Genomic DNA, 16,783 nt, shown 5'->3' with positions numbered 1-16,783 from the left:
GCAGCGCGGTCCAATAAGGACTCGAACAGAAGCAAATCTAAACCAATCGGCGGCTTGAAGGTGGAGTAGTCCCGCCTTAAACCATGGGGGCCAATAGGAAGCGCGGGCGGCGTGTTTGAAAGCTAGGCCAAAGTGGGTGGGAGCGCGTGCTGCTGGGAGTTGTTTGGAGGTTGCGGGAGTGGGCCTGACGGTCCTCAGGCTGAGTGATCATGTCGCACAAACAGATTTACTATTCGGACAAATACGACGACGAGGAGTTCGAGTACCGGTTAGTGCCGCCGCGGGGGCCATAACGAGGTCGTGAACTTTGACAAGGGAGGGCAAGAGGAGTTAGTCACCGGGGCTGAAGCAACAGGACCGGCGCATGCGCGGGGAACTCCCGGGGCGCGGGCGCGGAGCGTCGCAGGGCGCATGCGCGAGGGCCTGGCGGCGCGAGGGCGCGGACAGCTGCGGACCGCAGTGTGTCCCGCGCGAGGGAGCGGGCGGAGGGGGCGTGCCTAGAGCTCGAGGCCTCCGCACCCCGCACCATGCGGGGTTCTGGATCGTTTTGGGAGCTTCCCCGGGCACGTGGAGGTTGCCCGCTGGGGCGTGCTGGAAAGAAGTGGCCGCAGCGGTGCTGAACGATCCGGGAAAGGGGGCGCGGGCTTGCGGCTCGTGGGAAGGTCTGACCCGGCGACGCAGCGCCGCAGGCTCGGGAGTTGCGCCCGGGCGCGGTGTGACGGAGGCAGCGCCGCCCCTCCAGGAGGAGTACCAGGGAAGAGCGAGGATGCTGCCCGCGTGCCGTTTTGGCTTCTTCCTGGAAGAACGTGGGATGGAGACTTGGCAGGCTTGCGTTTCCTTCCCGGCCAAGTGCGGGGCTCCGGGGATTCGGCGTGTGCTGACCCTTGGGGGACCCAGGCCACTTAGGTTTCTTTCCGCCGCTGACTGTGCGCTGCCACCTCTGCAGAGCTAGTTTCAGCTCCCCGAAGTTGTAAGTCCGGGCGCTGGCGTTGGGGGCGTCGGTCGGGTCCGATTAGGGATCGAAGTCGCTGTTTGTGAAAGAATTTGCTACTAGTACACACCTACTGTGTTTCCACTGAGCATGATGGGGTCTATCTGGAGTAGCCCAACTCAGGTGAGAGTAAGGATTCTTTTTGCCATGAAAGGAGATTTATCCTTGGTTAGGAAAACCTGGGGTTTCCCAAGAGGAGTCTCATGGCAACTCTCTTCAGAGTTGGGAAAATGAAATGGAGGGTAGATTTCAGAGGAAGATATTCACATTTCATCCTTGTGATGGCTCTTCCTCACAGCGCTCCACAAGAGGCCTTTCTTCTCCACAAAACCAGCCGTTTTCAAAACTACCTTTAATAATTAACGCTGTGAGTGTCGTGGGGCTGCCCTTAGATCATTCTAATCAGCTAGCAGACTGAGCTCGAGGAAGGCAGGGGCGCGGTGTCCACAGCGCCTGTTCACTTGAGTTACTCACTAACGTGTGCTTTTTAACATACTTGGGGGGGGACGATTTGCATAATCTGGCCTTTATTTCTAGCTGCCTCTGCCCCGTGATAAAAGTACATAAACTCTCCCATTGGGAACCAATTTTTTCTTTTCTTTGCTCTCTTGGCTTTGTACACAAGCATTTGTCTAACACAACTGCACCCAGTACTGATGTGATCCCTCCGTGTTTCTGTTACAGGCATGTCATGTTGCCCAAGGACATAGCCAAGCTGGTCCCTAAAACCCATCTGATGTCTGAATCTGAATGGAGGAATCTTGGTGTTCAGCAGAGTCAGGGATGGGTCCATTATATGATCCATGAACCAGGTCGGTGCGATGGCTGAAAACAACCATTTAGGGTTCCTTGGCTGAGGAAAAGAGTAATGATAAGATGGTATAACCCAAAGAAATAGAGGTGAGGGTGGTCTATTGGTTCCTCACCAGCCACCTAGAAAAATCAGAGTGACGGGATCCCTGGGTGGCGCAGCGGTTTAGCGCCTGCCTTTGGCCCAGGGCGCAATCCTGGAGACCCGGGATCGAATCCCACGTCGGGCTCCCGGTGCATGGAGCCTGCTTCTCCTTCTGCCTATGTCTCTGTCTCTCTCTCTCTCTCTCTGTGTGTGACTATCATAAATAAATTTTAAAGAAAAAATTAAAAAAAAATCAGAGTGATCTAAAAAAGAGTCAAGTACTGGGAAGTTCAGAAGACAACCTGTCCCTGAAAAAGCTCTTTCAATCTCTAATTCAGTCTGAGCATCACACACACACCCCGTCCCCCTTTTTAAGGCCACAAACACCCTGGTAGAGGTTATGGATCCTGCATCATTCTCCATGAGAAAGCAAATTCTCAGATGTGTCCCAAATAAGCCAAGGGAAGTATATTTCTTGATAAGACACCAGACCCACAAGCAGCCAGGCAAATCTAATAAAGGAGGTGGGCAGGGGATGGGGGAAGCTGTACAAACACAGCAAAGGAACTGATGCTAATAGTTCTCTGCTTAGCAGACAGGCCCAGCTTTAGGGTCTGCTTCTGAGGCCATATGCTTACATCTTAATGTAGTTCTAAAGGTCTGAGGGGTAATATCTGGGAAATGGGAAGGGGACGCACTACACACTGCAGAGACCAGGGTGAGCGTGTCTCTTCAATGTCACTTTTTCAGAACCTCACATCTTGTTGTTCCGACGGCCACTGCCCAAGAAGCCGAAGAAATGAAGCTGGCAGCCACTTTCCAGCCTCAAGCTTTACACAGCTGTCGTCGCTTGCTAACATCTTCCTGATAACATCGTTATGTTGCCTTCTTGTTTTCTCACTTTGATATTTAAAGGATGTTCAGTACACTGTTTGTGCTGCTGTTTTGCTTGAGCAGAGCCAACAGCACCATGGCCCGGCCAGTTGAGCGCTCTTTGGGCTGCAGCCTCAGCTGAGCTGTGTACCCAGCAGAGCACACTTGGTACATAGAGGAAGCATCTGACGATAGGCCATGGCTGTCACGGGGATTGTGTAAACTTGCAGGTTTTTTTTTCCTGCCAGGTGTTGTATGTATGGTGGTTTATGTTTCAATATATTGGAGACTTTTCATTTTATTCAAGGAATCTGTTCCATGTTTAAAAGCCTTGATTAAAGAGGAAGTTTTTTATAATCTAATTCTTTAATTGTAAAGTGTTTTTTTTTTTTCCCTCTCAATGTAAGCATTACATTCGGTATCCTGTTTCTGATTATATTCCTTTGGGTTAGATAATGAAGTTCAGCTCTTTGTTGATAATGAGGCTTATTTCAACATTCAGGTAACTGGCTTTTAATTTAATCAGTTTTTTTTTTTTTTTTTTTTTGAGATTTATTTATTTATTCACGGGAGACACAGGCAGAAGGAGAAGCAGGCTCCTCTCAGGGAGCCTGATGCAGGACTCAATCCCAGATCCCAGGATCATGACCTGAGCCAAAGGCAGGTGCCCAGCCACTGAGCCACCCAGGCGTCCCTTAATCAGACTTTCTTTCAAACATCTGAAATATATGTTGCCTTGTTAGCCTGAGATAGAGGTTATATAGAGACATCACCTCATCAAAACAAAGTGTTTCCTAAAGTCAGGGATGCTGCCCCTAACACAGTCTTGATATTAGAAGGGCACACAAGGGTGAAGGGAGGAGGCTACTCCTGTGCTCTACTTCCTGCCCAGCCTAAGTCTGAGGCCTACCTGAGGCCTGTTACCTGTGAGGGGTAGGGGAGGAGGGCAGTGGGCAGAAGCCTGTGCTGTTTTTAGTGGCTAGTCCTGGCACCTAAGTCATTCCTTAGAGATGCTTAACTGGTAGGGGGTGTGGCCTGGATGTGGGAATTTCAAGAATTTTTATGCAGGTAGCTGGAGATTAACCTTTGAGAAAACAGGTGTAAGCTGTATTTTAAGAAAACATTTCTCCAGGGGGCGCCTGGCTGGCTCCATTGGTGGAGCAGGCAGCTCAGTTCCCTGGGTTGTGAGTTCAAGCCCCATGTTGGGTGGAGAGAACAGTAGTACTAAATAAAGGAATCTTCCTATCTTCCATCCACTTATTCCTACGGCAGTAGTTCAATTGCAGTCCCTGAATCGGAAGGCTTGATGTCACCAGCACCTTGTTAGAAATGCAATTATTGGACTCCACCCTAGACCTACTGAATCAGAAACTGAGGTTTGGACCTAGTGATGTTTCAACAAGCTCTCCAGATGATCCTGGCGACCCCTCAAGCTTGAGAACCCACTGGTAAAGAATTGGACCAGAGCTTTTTTGTGGGAGGGGTAGTCAGATTTTACCAATACTACTAGTAAAGATGATGTGACTTACATCATTAGGCAAATGGAACTTTTGTTTTGCCTTTCAATTTTTTTTTTTTTTTTTTTTTTTGAGGGGCATCTGGCTGGGTCAGTCCAAAGAGCATGCAACTCTTGGCGGTTGTTGAAAAAACCACACACAGGGTTTATTACTTAAGAAAGAATGGTCTAGAAGCCTGGCTGTTTCACATTAGTGTTTTGTAGTTGCTATGTGGCATCCTTTAACCTTTCTTAGCCTGCTGCCCATCTGTAAAATGGGCATCATCTATCTTGGGCTTTAGAAGAGTAAAATGAGGGTGGATGTGGTTCAACTGCTCTCCAAGTGATGGATTTTAGATGTTTACTACAGGAAACATACTCTAGGGACCCGGAGCAGCATCAGCATGGCTCGAGAGTTTGTTAAATGCAGATCTCAGGCTCCCACCCCAACTGAATAGGGGAAATTTAATCAGCATATTAGGAAGGTCCCAGATAGGAACACCTGGCCTGCTCTGTCCGTGGAGCATGCAACTCTGGGTAGTGAATTCAAGCTGCACCTTGGGCACAGGAAGGACTTATATTTTTTATAAAAAGATCCCGGACAAAACATTAAAATTTAAGCAGTTTTAGACCAAAAGCAACTGAAATGAGAATAATCCAGGATGATGTGAGACTCCAAAGTGGACACAAGGCACTGCCTAGTCACTGTCCTCACTTTACCTGTAAGACCAATAATCGGGCAAAGGTGGTGTTCAGACCACATTGTGGAGCAAGGCAGGGGTCAGGTATGTAGGTGCATCGTTTTTATAGAGGGGTATGAGCGCTCCACACCCTAAAAGCTCACCTCCAAGTTCTTCCTACCTTCCAAGGTGTTCCTTGCTGGTGTCTCCAACGTGCGCGCGCTACCGAAGCCCTGGGCAGCCCCAGTGCCTAGAACTAGAGTGGGCGCCCCATAGCATTTGCGCGCGAGGATGTATTAACGGGATGGAGGCGAGCGTCACGCCTCCGCTCGCAGCTACTAGCAGCGCCTCGCACCACTGCCGCTGGCCCCGCCCCCCGCACCAAGCCCGCTGGTCCCGCCCCCGCAGTTCCGGGCGGGTGGTGACCACGTGCTTGTCGCCGATAGCAACCGGCGCTGCTCCCGCCCCCTGGCTAAGGCGGGCGAGCGACAGCCAGCTGCACCAATGGGCCCTTGGAGGCCGTCTGAGCGACAGCCACGGTGACCAACCGCCGTGAGAAGGTACGGGTCTGGGGTGGGACTCTGCGTGCGGAGGTCGCTCGGGACGTGCGGGAGCAGAGGGCACGAGCCGGGGAAGGGCCCGAGAGGCAGGTGCGGACCTGGGAGAGCGTGGCGGGCTGCAGCGGGGCGGGGAGACGGGGCTCCGGCCAGAAGGGGTGCGGGCGCCTGAGGGAGGGGCGCCTGAGGGAGGGGCGCCTGCGCTCCAGTCCCGGGCGGAGGGGGCGAGACGCTTAAAGGGACAAGTGCCCCGAAGAGAAGAGGTCTTTAAAGGTGCAGGTGGCCGCGCTCGGCTGTGGGTGCTCGGAGAGCAGGACATTTTAAGGACACTGTAGCCGAGCTTAGAAGGCATGCGAAGAGGCCGGGGCTGGGGTTTGAGAACGCAATTCTTAGAGGCAAGGATTAAAGTCTTGTCAGGGGCCTGGCGAGGTCTTTCTCTGAGAAAGAGCGTGCCCTCATGCCCTCCCCGTGTCCCTTCTGGCTCCTCCAGGTTCCCTTGACCCCAGACCCCCCTGTTTTCAGGCTATGGCCCCCAGTGCCCTGTAGACCTGGCGCGACTCCCCTGCTTCCGACCCCTATTTGGGGCCCTGGGTGGCTACTGGAGGGCCGTGCAGAGGGGCAGAGAAGGCAGGACCATGGCATCTAGGGCCTTTGCACCTCCCCCAGGGCGCAGCGTGACGGCGGGCATCATCATTGTTGGAGATGAGATCCTCAAGGTGTGTCTGGGACGGAGAGGGGGGGTGGGCACCGCCCGTCCTCTAGAGCCTGCTGCACCTTGCTGAGGGAGGCCGACCGGGGGCGCCCCCTTGCCCACCACGTCCCTGTAGTGGGTCCAACATGTTCTTCCAGTTACTCTGTTGAAAACTTGCAGCAAAGTTGCTACAATTTGCCAAGCATTTTCATAGCGGTAGGAGGGCTTTACAGGAACCAGCGGGAGTCCATCCCGTGAAGGAGGTGCAGTGCATGAGTAAGCAAAACAGGAGAGGACTAGATGGAGGAAATCCCTCGGAACAATGAGGGAAGTCTTAAGAGAGGTCATGGCATCAGGCTTGCAATAACTAATTTTGACCCGTTTTTTGAATGCTTACTGAGGCCTGGCAGTGTGCTTATTATATCAATACGCGGTCTTAACTAATCCTTAGAGCATTCCCATGAGATTTGATACTTTTATTATAAATCTCAGTTATTAGATGATGAGACTGAGAAGTTTGCCCAAGATTACAGAGCTCAGGAGTGGTAGAGCTGGGATTCCAAGCCCATTCTCTCTTCCTCCAGGGCAACCCTTACCTACGAAGCCCCCTGTAAAGAAGAAGAAGGAGATGGGGCCAGGGAAGAGCGTCAGATCTACACCCATAGACAGGCAGCCTCAAATATTCTGCAAAGGAATTTGAACTTTAATCAGAATATGGTTGGAAACAACACATGGCTTTTGAGCCCAAGAGTGGTGCAATCACAGTAGCACATTAGAAAGGTTAGTCAGGAGGCCTGGGGCAGAGCACTGTGGCTGGAGGCTGGGAGCCTGGCCAGGGACTGTCACCACTGTCCAGATAAAAGGTGCCAAAGACCTGCATGGTGGTAGTAAGGACAAAGAGCAGAAGTGGGGAGACATTTCAATAGAGTTGACAACAAAAGTGCCCAACTGGCTATGGACAGTGTCTGTGGATGCCACTAACCAAAGTGACAACAGCCAGGAATATGGTAGAAATGCCTAGTAAGTGCCGGGAGCCGGAGGATTGAAACTGGCAGGACTGGTGAGGTAGTGGATGAGTCATCCACAATAGAATTGGCCATGGAATCCATAAGCATATCTGAGGTCAAGGTTCAAATGCAAAGAAGGCCCAGGGTGGATCATGCTACCCCTGACTGTTCAGCTGGATTTTCTCACTCCTGTGCCCAGTCCAGGCTTTTTTTTTTTTTTTTAATTTTTATTTATTTATGATAGTCACACAGATTGAGAGGGAGAGGCAGGCTCCATGCACCGGGAGCCCGATGTGGGATTCGATCCCGGGTCTCCAGGATCGCGCCCTGGGCCAAAGACAGGTGCTAAACCGCTGCGCCACCCAGGGATCCCCCAGTCCAGGCTTTTTGGCAGCCCAAGACAGTACCCCCCAAAGAGCACAGTGCCCCACCATCGGGAAAATGCAGCTGTCACCCTTTCCCCTTTGCCCTTCATCCCCACCGCATTGATACTCACTGTCACCATCTCTTCTCCCAGGGACACACTCAGGACACCAACACCTACTTTTTGTGCCGGACACTGCGCTCCCTGGGGGTCCAGGTGTGCCGCGTCTCTGTTGTCCCTGATGAGGTCACCACGATTGCAGCCGAGATCACTTCTTTCTCCAGTCGCTTCACCCACGTCCTCACAGCAGGGGGCATCGGCCCCACTCATGACGACGTAACCTTTGAGGCTGTAGCACAGGCCTTCGGGGATGAGCTTAAACCACACCCCGAGCTGGAAGCAGCCATCAAAGCCCTAGGAGGGAAGGGCTGGGAGAAGCTGTCTCTGGTGCCCTCCTCTGCCCGCCTACATTACGGCATAGATCCTCAAACGGGCCAGCCCTTCAAATTCCCGCTGGTCTCTGTCCGAAACGTCTACCTCTTCCCAGGCATTCCCGAGCTGCTGAGGAGGGTGCTGGAGGGGCTAAAGGGGCTGTTCCAAAACACAGCTGTGCAGTTCCACCTGCGGGAGCTCTATGTGGCCGCTGATGAGGCCTCTATCGCCCCCATCCTGGCTGAGGCCCAGGCCCACTTTGGGCGCAAGCTTGGCCTGGGTTCCTACCCTGACTGGGGCAGCAACTACTATCAGGTGAAGCTGATGCTGGACTCGGAGGAGGAAGGGCCCCTGGAAGAATGCCTGGCCTACCTGACTGCCCATCTTCCCCCGGGGTCGCTGGTCCCCTATGTGCCCGATGCTGTGCAGCAGGCCAGTGAGGCCGTATACAAACTGTCAGAGTCAGGTAGGGGCCTGGGTTAGGGGGGGCCTCCCTGGGCTTAGGAATGTGGGGGCTGCTGGAGGCTTCCTGAAAGTCCAGGAGCGGGTGGAAGATGGCTCCTATAAGTGTAGACTGAGTGCCGACTGTCACCAGCACCATGCTGGGTGTGAGGGTTGTACCCCAACAAGACAGTTGTACGCCGTGCCCTTCAGAGGCCCAGCATAACGAGAGAGGTGGGCGTCACACAGGTGCCTGGGCAGGAGATGGGGATGCCATGGGGCCTCCACAGCGGGTAGGGCAGCCCTGATCTGAGCATCTACTAGATACAGTCTACTGGGCAAGTAACATACATGTGGGGTGGTCAGCCAGATTGGGTGAGAGCAAATAGTGTGGGGCTTGGGGAAGGGAACCAGGGCCCCCAGAGGGAAGACACTGGGGTGAAGAGTGAGCTGAACAGCCCAGGGGGGCACACTCCAAGGGGCGTGCAGGAGTCTGGACATTACACAACACACACTGGAAGTCAAGAAAGACTAACCAAGGGCAGCGTGGCCCCCACCGCCCTCCACCAGCCACGTGTATCTATGTGATGGCCTCTCGTGTGTCTGCTTGCAGAGTCTTCCCTGGGGAAGAAGGTGGCAGGTGCCCTGCAGACTATCGAGACTGCCCTGGCTCAGTATGGCCTCACCCACCTCTGTGTGGGCTTCAATGGCGGCAAGGACTGCACCGCACTGCTGCACCTCCTCCATGCGGCCGTGCAGAGGTGAGCCTGCACCCCAGGCTGAGCCCTCACAGGTGCTCTGGTGGCCCCAGGCAGGCAGGGGAAGGGGGCCAGCAAATGGGGTTGGGAGGAAGCAGCCCTGGTGACCTCTCAGCTGTGGTCCCCCACCACATTTATCAAGCAGCTGCCATGGTGCAGCCCTGGATGTGTGGCTGTGAAGGGAGCTCACAGTCCTGTTGGGGAGGTGAGATTTACATACCTGAGATGGGCTGTGTGCTCCAGGACCAAGGAGCTTTACAAGATGGGCTTTACATAGGAACTGGTTGTCATGGATGAGAAAGATAAGGGTCCTTCCGGGGACCAAGGAGAACAGTGCAAGCTCGAGCAAGCATCTCCCTGCCTTCCCCAAAAGCCTATGCATCCTTCCTCCACACCCCCCCCCCCCCCGCCAGGAAATGCCCCGATGCTCAGGAACCCCTGCAGATCCTGTATATCCGCAGCATCTCCCCTTTTCCCGAGCTGGAGCAGTTCCTCCAGGATACCATCAAGAGGTACTAGGGGCCTGGGGGTGGAGGCTCCAGGGGAGCTTGGCAGTGCCCACTTCTGACCCCCAGCCCTCTTCGTTCCACAGGTATAATCTACAGGTGTTGGAGGCTGAGGGCGACATGAAGCAGGCCCTGAGCGAGCTGCAGGCGCGGCACCCCCAACTGGAGGCTGTCCTGATGGGCACGCGCCGCACGGACCCCTACTCCTGCAGCCTCTGCCCCTTCAGCCCCACTGACCCTGGCTGGCCTGCCTTCATGCGTGTCAACCCGCTGCTGGTAACGGGGTAGAGGCTGTGGTGCCTCCAGCCCAGTCCCCTGATCCCTGTGGGTCATGCACCCTGGCTTCTGGGTGTGGGAGAAGTCGGAGCCGGGTGCTCAGATGTAGAACCCCAGCGTCCAGGGGAGGCTGTGCTGCTTGGTGGGTCAGCCTTCTGACCAGGCCTTATTTAGCACTGATTTAAAGGCAGGCTTGTGCTTTCTTTTGCCAGCTCTGTGCTGTCCAGTGTGGTGGTGGCCACTAGCCACTTACTATACTCAGACTGTCACTTACTAGAACAAAATAGGAAATTACTAAAAACCACTGAATGGTATACTTTAGAAGGAAGAATTCTGTGGCTCTGTGGCATGTGAATTAACTCTTCATTTTAAAAATTAAGTACAATTCAAAATTCACTTTTTCCGTTGCACTAACCATGTTCCAGGTGTCCACATGTCAGACAACACAGTTAGAGACCATTTCCATGACCACACAATGTGTGCTGCACCATACTGGCTTGCACAGACAGCCCGTCCCTGCCCTGGCACACACACACCTGTGGGTTGGGGCTGGTGGGGCCAGGATGCAGGCTTGGTCTTGCATGTGGCGTGGCTTATAGGAACAAACTGTGGCAGAGAATCAGGCTGAGAGGCAGAAGAGCCCTAGGAAGGACCCCTCCCCAGGTGGCAGGGGTTAAGTGTGGGAAGGGGGTATGGGTGATTATATTCTTACCTCCCAGGACTGGACCTATAGAGACATCTGGGACTTCCTGCGTCAGCTCTTTGTCCCGTACTGCATCCTATATGACCGAGGGTAAGAGTGCTGGGAGAGTGTGGGTGTGGGGGGGATGTGGGGTAGGGAGAGCCACCCACCACCTGCTTCCATTCTCCCGGTTCAGCTACACGTCCCTGGGGGGCCGGGAGAACACGGTGAGGAACCCGGCCCTGAAGTGCCTGAGCCCAGGGGGACAGCCCACCTACCGTCCTGCCTACCTACTTGAGAACGAAGAGGAGGAGCGGAACTCCCGCACATGACCTCGCACTCATCCGCTCCAGGAGCTGGGAGGGAGGCCTTCCTGGGGTGTAACCTGTCAATAAACCGTGCCTCTCCTGGGCTGATGCTGTGGCTGTGTCTTCCTGCTCTGGGGATGGGAAAGGTAGACATGGGCCAGGCTCTGCCTGTCAAGTCAGTGGGGCCAGGGGTGGGGGCTTGTGCAGAACAGACTGGAAAGGCACTCCCATTGGTGATTCTGAAGGCCAGCCCCAGTAGGAGCCTGCCGAGGACAGGAGAGGGCAGGAGCGTGGAGTCCTGGCAGCCACTGGGGGAGGAGGCGGCAATGGCAGGGCCCCAGTTTCCAGACCCAGGCTGGAGGAAGGGAAGTGAGCCTGGTGGGGGGCTGGAAGATGGGGTGGCCAGTTCCTCCGCCTCCTCAGCCCAGCCTCCATCCCTGTCCAGGGAGGCTGACTCAGCCTATTCTGGGGCCCAGAACTTTCCCTGTGCTAGACCCCGGGGCCTTTGTCCCCACAGTCATGAGGTCTGGGGGGTGGGGATGCCATGGATAAAAGGCACTAGAGGCGGCTCCCACATGCTTCAGAGCTGCTGGCCACATGCAGCCCCAGACACAGCCCCTGGCCCACACCCTGCCTTTCTCCTTCAGACGAGCCCTGGGAGACACTGGTCTCCGGGTGCCTGTCATGAAGCTGGGCACAGGGTGGGAGGGCCTGCAGCAGACCCTGAAGGAACTTGCCTATATCATCCTCTGCTGCTGGTGTATCAAAGAGCTGCTGGATTGACAGGGGGACAACCTCCCTGAGGCTGGCAGCTGGCGGTGCTCAGGTAGGGAGGCAGGGCAAACAGGAGGCCTGGCTACCCCACTGTGTTGAAGCCTGCCCCTCAGCTTCCCCTTCTCTCTTCTAGCACCCAGCCTGGCCCCCAGCAGGACTCCCAGGACCAGCTGCTTGGCCAAGGATGGGCCACAGCATCGAGTGACATATGCGTCCTGCTTCCAGTTTGTGCCGTCTGTCTGCCAGTCCTGCGTCCCTAGGCCTCCGCTCCCCGCACCTACCTCCAGTAGACCTCCGGGGCACGGGAGCTTGGCCTGCTGGCTGCGACCCCAGGAAGACTGCTGCAGGACCTGGCCCCTCTCCAGGCCTGGCACAGGGAGCCCACCAGCCCAGATGGTTGATTTTTCCATCCTCTCAGTGCCAGGAATGGGCTTGTCCCCTGTCCCCTAATATCTGTGTTTGAGAATCAATGAAGTGTGTGTGTGTGTGTGTGTGTGTGTATACACATATAAAATAAATAGGCCTTGAGGCCTCAAGTCCTAAATGTCAGAAAAACTCAGTCCTGGAAGGGTCTGGAGCCAGAGTACAGACCAGGGAGGGAAGGAGGTTGTCCTGGATAGAGCTGAGACTGAAAACCAGGTTTTCTGACTCACTGATACCTGGGTGGGAAAGGTGGAGGGTGGAAAGGCCTGGTGGGTAGGGAGGGATCCAGCTTGGGTGGGGTCTATGAAGTCCTGTGCCTGGGGCTGGGAACCCAAATCCAAAACCTGGTCTGGCCCGCTGCCTGCCTCTGGAGATCTTGGGAAAAGACCTGGACCTGGGTGGCCTCGGGCTTAGCACAGAGCACAGGCACAAGCAGCCAGAATGTACAGAGGTGCTCCACTTCCCCCAGGCAGCCACCAACATGCTTCCCTGAAGGACACCCTGGGGGTAGGTACGCACCAGCTGAGCAGACCTCATGGCCCACGCACACCCCCCACCCCAGCCTGAGCTCACATGCCCCGGGCCCTCTTGGGGCTGGCTGTTTCCCCCTCCTCTCCTGGGGCTCAGGCCTGGGGATGCTATACCAGGCACTCTCCCCACTCCCAGAGACCAGTTCCCCCCCAACTTCTGAGTTAACTCAGTTTTTCTGGGCATGTTTTGTCTCCTTTTGTAAAGATGACATACACCTCCTTTTGTAAAGACGAGTGAGGACCTATGCTGGTGAGAACTGAGTCTCCCACCCCCCCCGCCCCCACCTCTCTGCCCAGGAGTTAGTCAGCTTTGCCAGGCTCCTGGAGAACATTCCAGAGATAGTCTGCACACATACTGCATCTCCATGCGTTCATTCATGTAACAAATGTCATTGAGCATCCACTGCACACTGGTCTGGGCGCTCTGAACGCAGCAGGAGCACAATAGGCCCCTGTACTCACAGAGCTTATATTCTCGTGGGCAGATACAGAAAATAAAATAGAAACAAATAAAATAAGTGTAGAGATGTTATTAGGTGATAGGTGTATGGAAAAAAGGACAAGTTGACTGGGGTGGTTTGGGCCAGATTGTGGGCCAGGTCCTTGAGGGCCTCTAAGCCAGGGGACATAGGGCCGAGCTCTATGCCAAGTGAAATGAAAACGCCACTGCAAGGTGTTCACACTGGCTACTGTGTTGAGAACAGACGTTAAGGAGCAAGGGTGGGACGGGAGAGCACCATCAGGAGGCCAACATGTCAGGGGCTCAGAGCAGGTGTCTTAGCTATAGTGGTGGAGAGAAGGGGCTGGCCTGAATGCATACACATTCTTTTTTTTTTTTTAAGCTTTTTTTTGGGGGGGTGGGGGATGCCTGGGTGGCTCAACAATTAAAGCATCTGCCTTCAAGCATCTGCCTTCATCTCAGGGCATGATCCTGGAGTCCTGGGATCGAGTCCCACATCAGGCTCGCTGCATGGAGCCTGCTTCTCCCTCTGCCTGTGTCTCTGCCTCTCTCTCTCTTTGTGTCTCTCATGAATAAATAAATAAAATCTTTGAAAAAAAATTTTTTTAAGTAATCTCTACACCCAGTGTGGGACACAAACTCACAATCCCAAGATCAAGAGTCACACACTTGGGGCATCTAGGTGGCCCAATTAAGCGTCCGACTCTTGATCTTAATCTCAGGTTCTGAGTTCAAGCTCTGCATTGGGGTCCATGCTGGGTGTGGAGCCTGCTTAAAAAGAGAGTGAGAGAGTTACACACTCCCCAGACTGAGCCAGCCAGGCACTCTGTGAGTTGACAACACGCTCTCCACACGGCCCCATATCCCTCCCTCTGCATGGCCCATACAGGATTCCTATCAGTACACGTGGAGCCTGCCCCCATCCTTCTGGCAGTAGCACAGTACTCCACAGTGCTCCACTCCTCATTTATTTTAAAAAAGATTATTTGAGAGAGAGAGAGGATGCACGTAAGCGGTGGGGTGGGAGGGGGCAATGGGTAGGCAGAGTGAGAGAATCCCAAGTATCCCCAACGCGGGCTCGACCTCACGCATCCAAGATCATAACCCAAGCCAAAACCAAAAACCTGACACTCAACCAACTGAGCCAGCCAGGTGTACCTCAAGGTGATTTTTCACCTCAGCAGCTTAGCCACCCTCCTTAGGCCCCCACAAAATCAAGTCAGTGCTCTTTCCTGGTCCCTTGAGCCCACCTAACCCCCAGAGCACAGCAATGGGAAGGGGTAAAGTCCTCAATGCAACCAGAGCAGTTAGCAGTGGAGGAGGCACATAATTCACCTTCCCACATGAATATGGAGCTCCTACCTCCCCCTCGTAGCCTGAACCCTGCTTGGGGAGCCCCACCCTGATTCCAGCTCTGGCCTTCTGCCTCCTTTTCCTTTCTAGCCACCAGCTGGGATGGCACCTGCAGGTGGATCCTGGAGTCTGAGGGTCCTGAGTCCAAGGGCCTTTGCCAGGGGTGGGGACGTCCAGGAAAGAGCACCCGGGCAGTGGTGGATGGAAGGGGGCGGGGCCTGGGACCTTGAAAGAGGGCAAAGGGGAGTGACGTGAGGTGGCCCATGGACAGGGTCAACTTTCAAGAGAGTCCTGAAGGTGGAGAGGCTGAGGAGAGGGTGGGAGAATAATGAAAAGCTTGTGCACCCTCTGAAAGCCCTCCTCACTCCACAACACACTTGCAGACTTACGCAGGCCCACTCTGCAAGGCGGCAGGGCGAGGGCAGTCAGTCATTGCCACCTTGAAGAAAATGGGCCCAGAGAGGTGAAAAGCGACCCATCCAAGGTCATGCCCAGGGCACACTGCAATGGGGTGGTCAGGCGGTGAACCTAGATTTCCTCATCTCAAGTCCAGGGTTTTTCTCCACTGGCCAGCCTTCCTCTTCTGAACCGGTGCCTGGGAGATGGGGCCAGGAAGGCCATGCATGAAGAGGACCAGTGCCATGATCTGCACCCACCTGGTGACCCCCACTTCCACTTCACTTCCACACAGCTCCTGTACTTGCTTTCCCCGGCTCCTGTGGGCGTCCACACAAGCCAGGAGATGGTTTCCTGCTCTACACCTGCCCACTCCTCTCCAAGGGAAAAAGAGCGAGGGTAAGCTCAGGTCTGGAGTGTCCAAACCACTCTCAGGAGCTCAGGGCAGGGCGTGGGCGGCAGAAGAGGGGAGGGGTAGGGAAGATCTAACCCCGGGCGCCCGGGCGCCCTCTAGTGGCCACATGGAGGTAGGGGAAGGGAGGGATAAAACCGGGCCTGAGCCTCCGCGAAGTTGAAAGGGACCCCTAAAAGCGACAGCCCTGGGAGGAGCGGCCTGACAGCCAGGATTCCCAGCGGATTCCGGCGGACATGGTGTGCCAAAGGGAAGTAGAGGACAGGGGTCCTGGCCACAGGGTCTGTGAGCCGCGCGCACTAAACCAGCTATTTTACTAACTATCTTGGTAGGGGCCCGCGTTTTCCCTGCAACGCCCCGAAGCCGAGGGATGGAGGGGTGCGGCGTGGTTTCACCCACGCGGGAGCGCAGACCCCCAAGGGCACCAGCGCTTCCTGGCGTTCCTATTTGCATCTCGTTTGCATAGCAGTCATTTCCCCTTCGAAGGGCAGAAGTCCCCAAGCCCTTTCTCGGTTACTCCCAGCTAAGACTTTGTACAGCCTGCCCTGCGCGTCCTTCCGGCCCCTCCCGGCCGGAGCCGCCGCCCCCCGACCCTCGCGTCCTCCACCAGCCCCGGCTTCTCCGCCGGGCTCGCGGGGCCGCGGCACCTGCGCCGCCTGCTGGCCGCCCCTCCGAGGCCGAGGGCGCAGGGGTTCTGTTTCGCCTGTTCCGGGACGTGGAGTTTTGGAAATTGTTCCCCGAGCTTCCTGAGGCTAAATTTATCTCCCCCGGCCCTGAGGGGCGCAGAGATCCCGGAGATGATTAGCGCTGAGGCGCAGCCGGCTCCCGCCCAGAGGCCCGGAATAGGCGCTGGGTTATAAATAGTGCGCCCGCAGGTGTGGGGGGGGAGTCGGCGGGAGGGGCAACCCTGGCAGCCACGGCCCCTTCAGGTGGGTTGGGCGGTCGCGGTGGGGGCGCCGGGGGGCGGCGAGCGGGGGGGTGCTGCGGTCTGAGCGCCCCCAGCGGTTTCCTGGGCGGCGGGTTTTTCGAGGGAAGCGGAGGCAGCCGGGGCAGCGGGGGGAGCGGGGAAGAGGTGGGCGCCCAGGGCAAGCTGACGCTCGGCTTCTAGTTCAGCAACCCCCGCCCAACTTCCAACACAGGCCCCCAGACCCACTCACTCAGGACCCTGCCCAGACAGCCCAGACCTTCTTCCTCCAGAAGCGCGCTCTGCAAACACCTAACTGTCCTGCAGCTGTCCCTGAGCGCACGTGGCCAGTCCGACACCTGGCTGTCACCGGAGCCGTCGCCCCCGGCCCCAGGTACACAGCCCTAGCGAGGAGGGATGAACTCCCAGCCCGGGCTGGCATCCTTCGCACCGTCAAGCACGTCTCACTTTCCGGGATTTACCCATCTCCTGTGACGTTCCCCTCAAAATTAAGGGCTGGCTGGTCGCCTGAGATTTAGGTCTGCATGTGCGAATCTGGGATGCCCGCCCCCTCC

The 16,783-nt window shown here is 55.6% G+C and overlaps 3 protein-coding genes across 4 annotated transcripts; all 3 read left to right on the top strand.

Moving 5' to 3' along the window:
- Positions 1–29: 29 nt before the first annotated feature.
- Positions 30–3,121, top strand: CKS1B (CDC28 protein kinase regulatory subunit 1B). Its single transcript, XM_055323873.1, has 3 exons — positions 30–268; positions 1,676–1,803; positions 2,637–3,121. Exons 1-3 carry the CDS (start codon positions 210–212, stop codon positions 2,687–2,689), a joined length of 240 nt encoding a protein of 79 aa, XP_055179848.1. The 5' UTR covers positions 30–209; the 3' UTR covers positions 2,690–3,121.
- A 2,395-nt stretch (positions 3,122–5,516) lies between these two features.
- Positions 5,517–11,060, top strand: FLAD1 (flavin adenine dinucleotide synthetase 1). 2 transcript variants are annotated; one of them, XM_055323860.1, is made up of 8 exons: positions 5,517–5,584; positions 5,982–6,207; positions 7,707–8,451; positions 9,040–9,187; positions 9,598–9,696; positions 9,777–9,966; positions 10,686–10,759; positions 10,845–11,060. In XM_055323860.1, exons 2-8 carry the CDS (start codon positions 6,127–6,129, stop codon positions 10,978–10,980), a joined length of 1,473 nt encoding a protein of 490 aa, XP_055179835.1. In that variant the 5' UTR covers positions 5,517–5,584; positions 5,982–6,126; the 3' UTR covers positions 10,981–11,060. The 2 variants fall into 2 exon arrangements, with proteins under 2 accessions (XP_055179835.1, XP_055179836.1); XM_055323861.1 differs by having other exon boundaries at positions 5,526–5,584; positions 6,014–6,207.
- A 265-nt stretch (positions 11,061–11,325) lies between these two features.
- LENEP (lens epithelial protein) lies at positions 11,326–13,832 on the top strand. Its single transcript, XM_055323874.1, has 2 exons — positions 11,326–11,782; positions 11,864–13,832. The coding sequence occupies exon 1, from the start codon at positions 11,554–11,556 to the stop codon at positions 11,737–11,739; it is 186 nt and encodes a 61-aa protein (XP_055179849.1). The 5' UTR covers positions 11,326–11,553; the 3' UTR covers positions 11,740–11,782; positions 11,864–13,832.
- The last annotated feature ends 2,951 nt before the right edge of the window (positions 13,833–16,783 follow it).

This window comes from Nyctereutes procyonoides, unplaced genomic scaffold, assembly GCF_905146905.1.
Source record: "Nyctereutes procyonoides isolate TBG_1078 unplaced genomic scaffold, NYPRO_anot_genome, whole genome shotgun sequence".
Taxonomy (NCBI): Eukaryota; Metazoa; Chordata; class Mammalia; order Carnivora; family Canidae; genus Nyctereutes; species Nyctereutes procyonoides.
The sequence above is the reverse complement of the archived record's forward strand: the minus strand, read 5'-3'. Positions and strand labels throughout refer to the sequence as shown.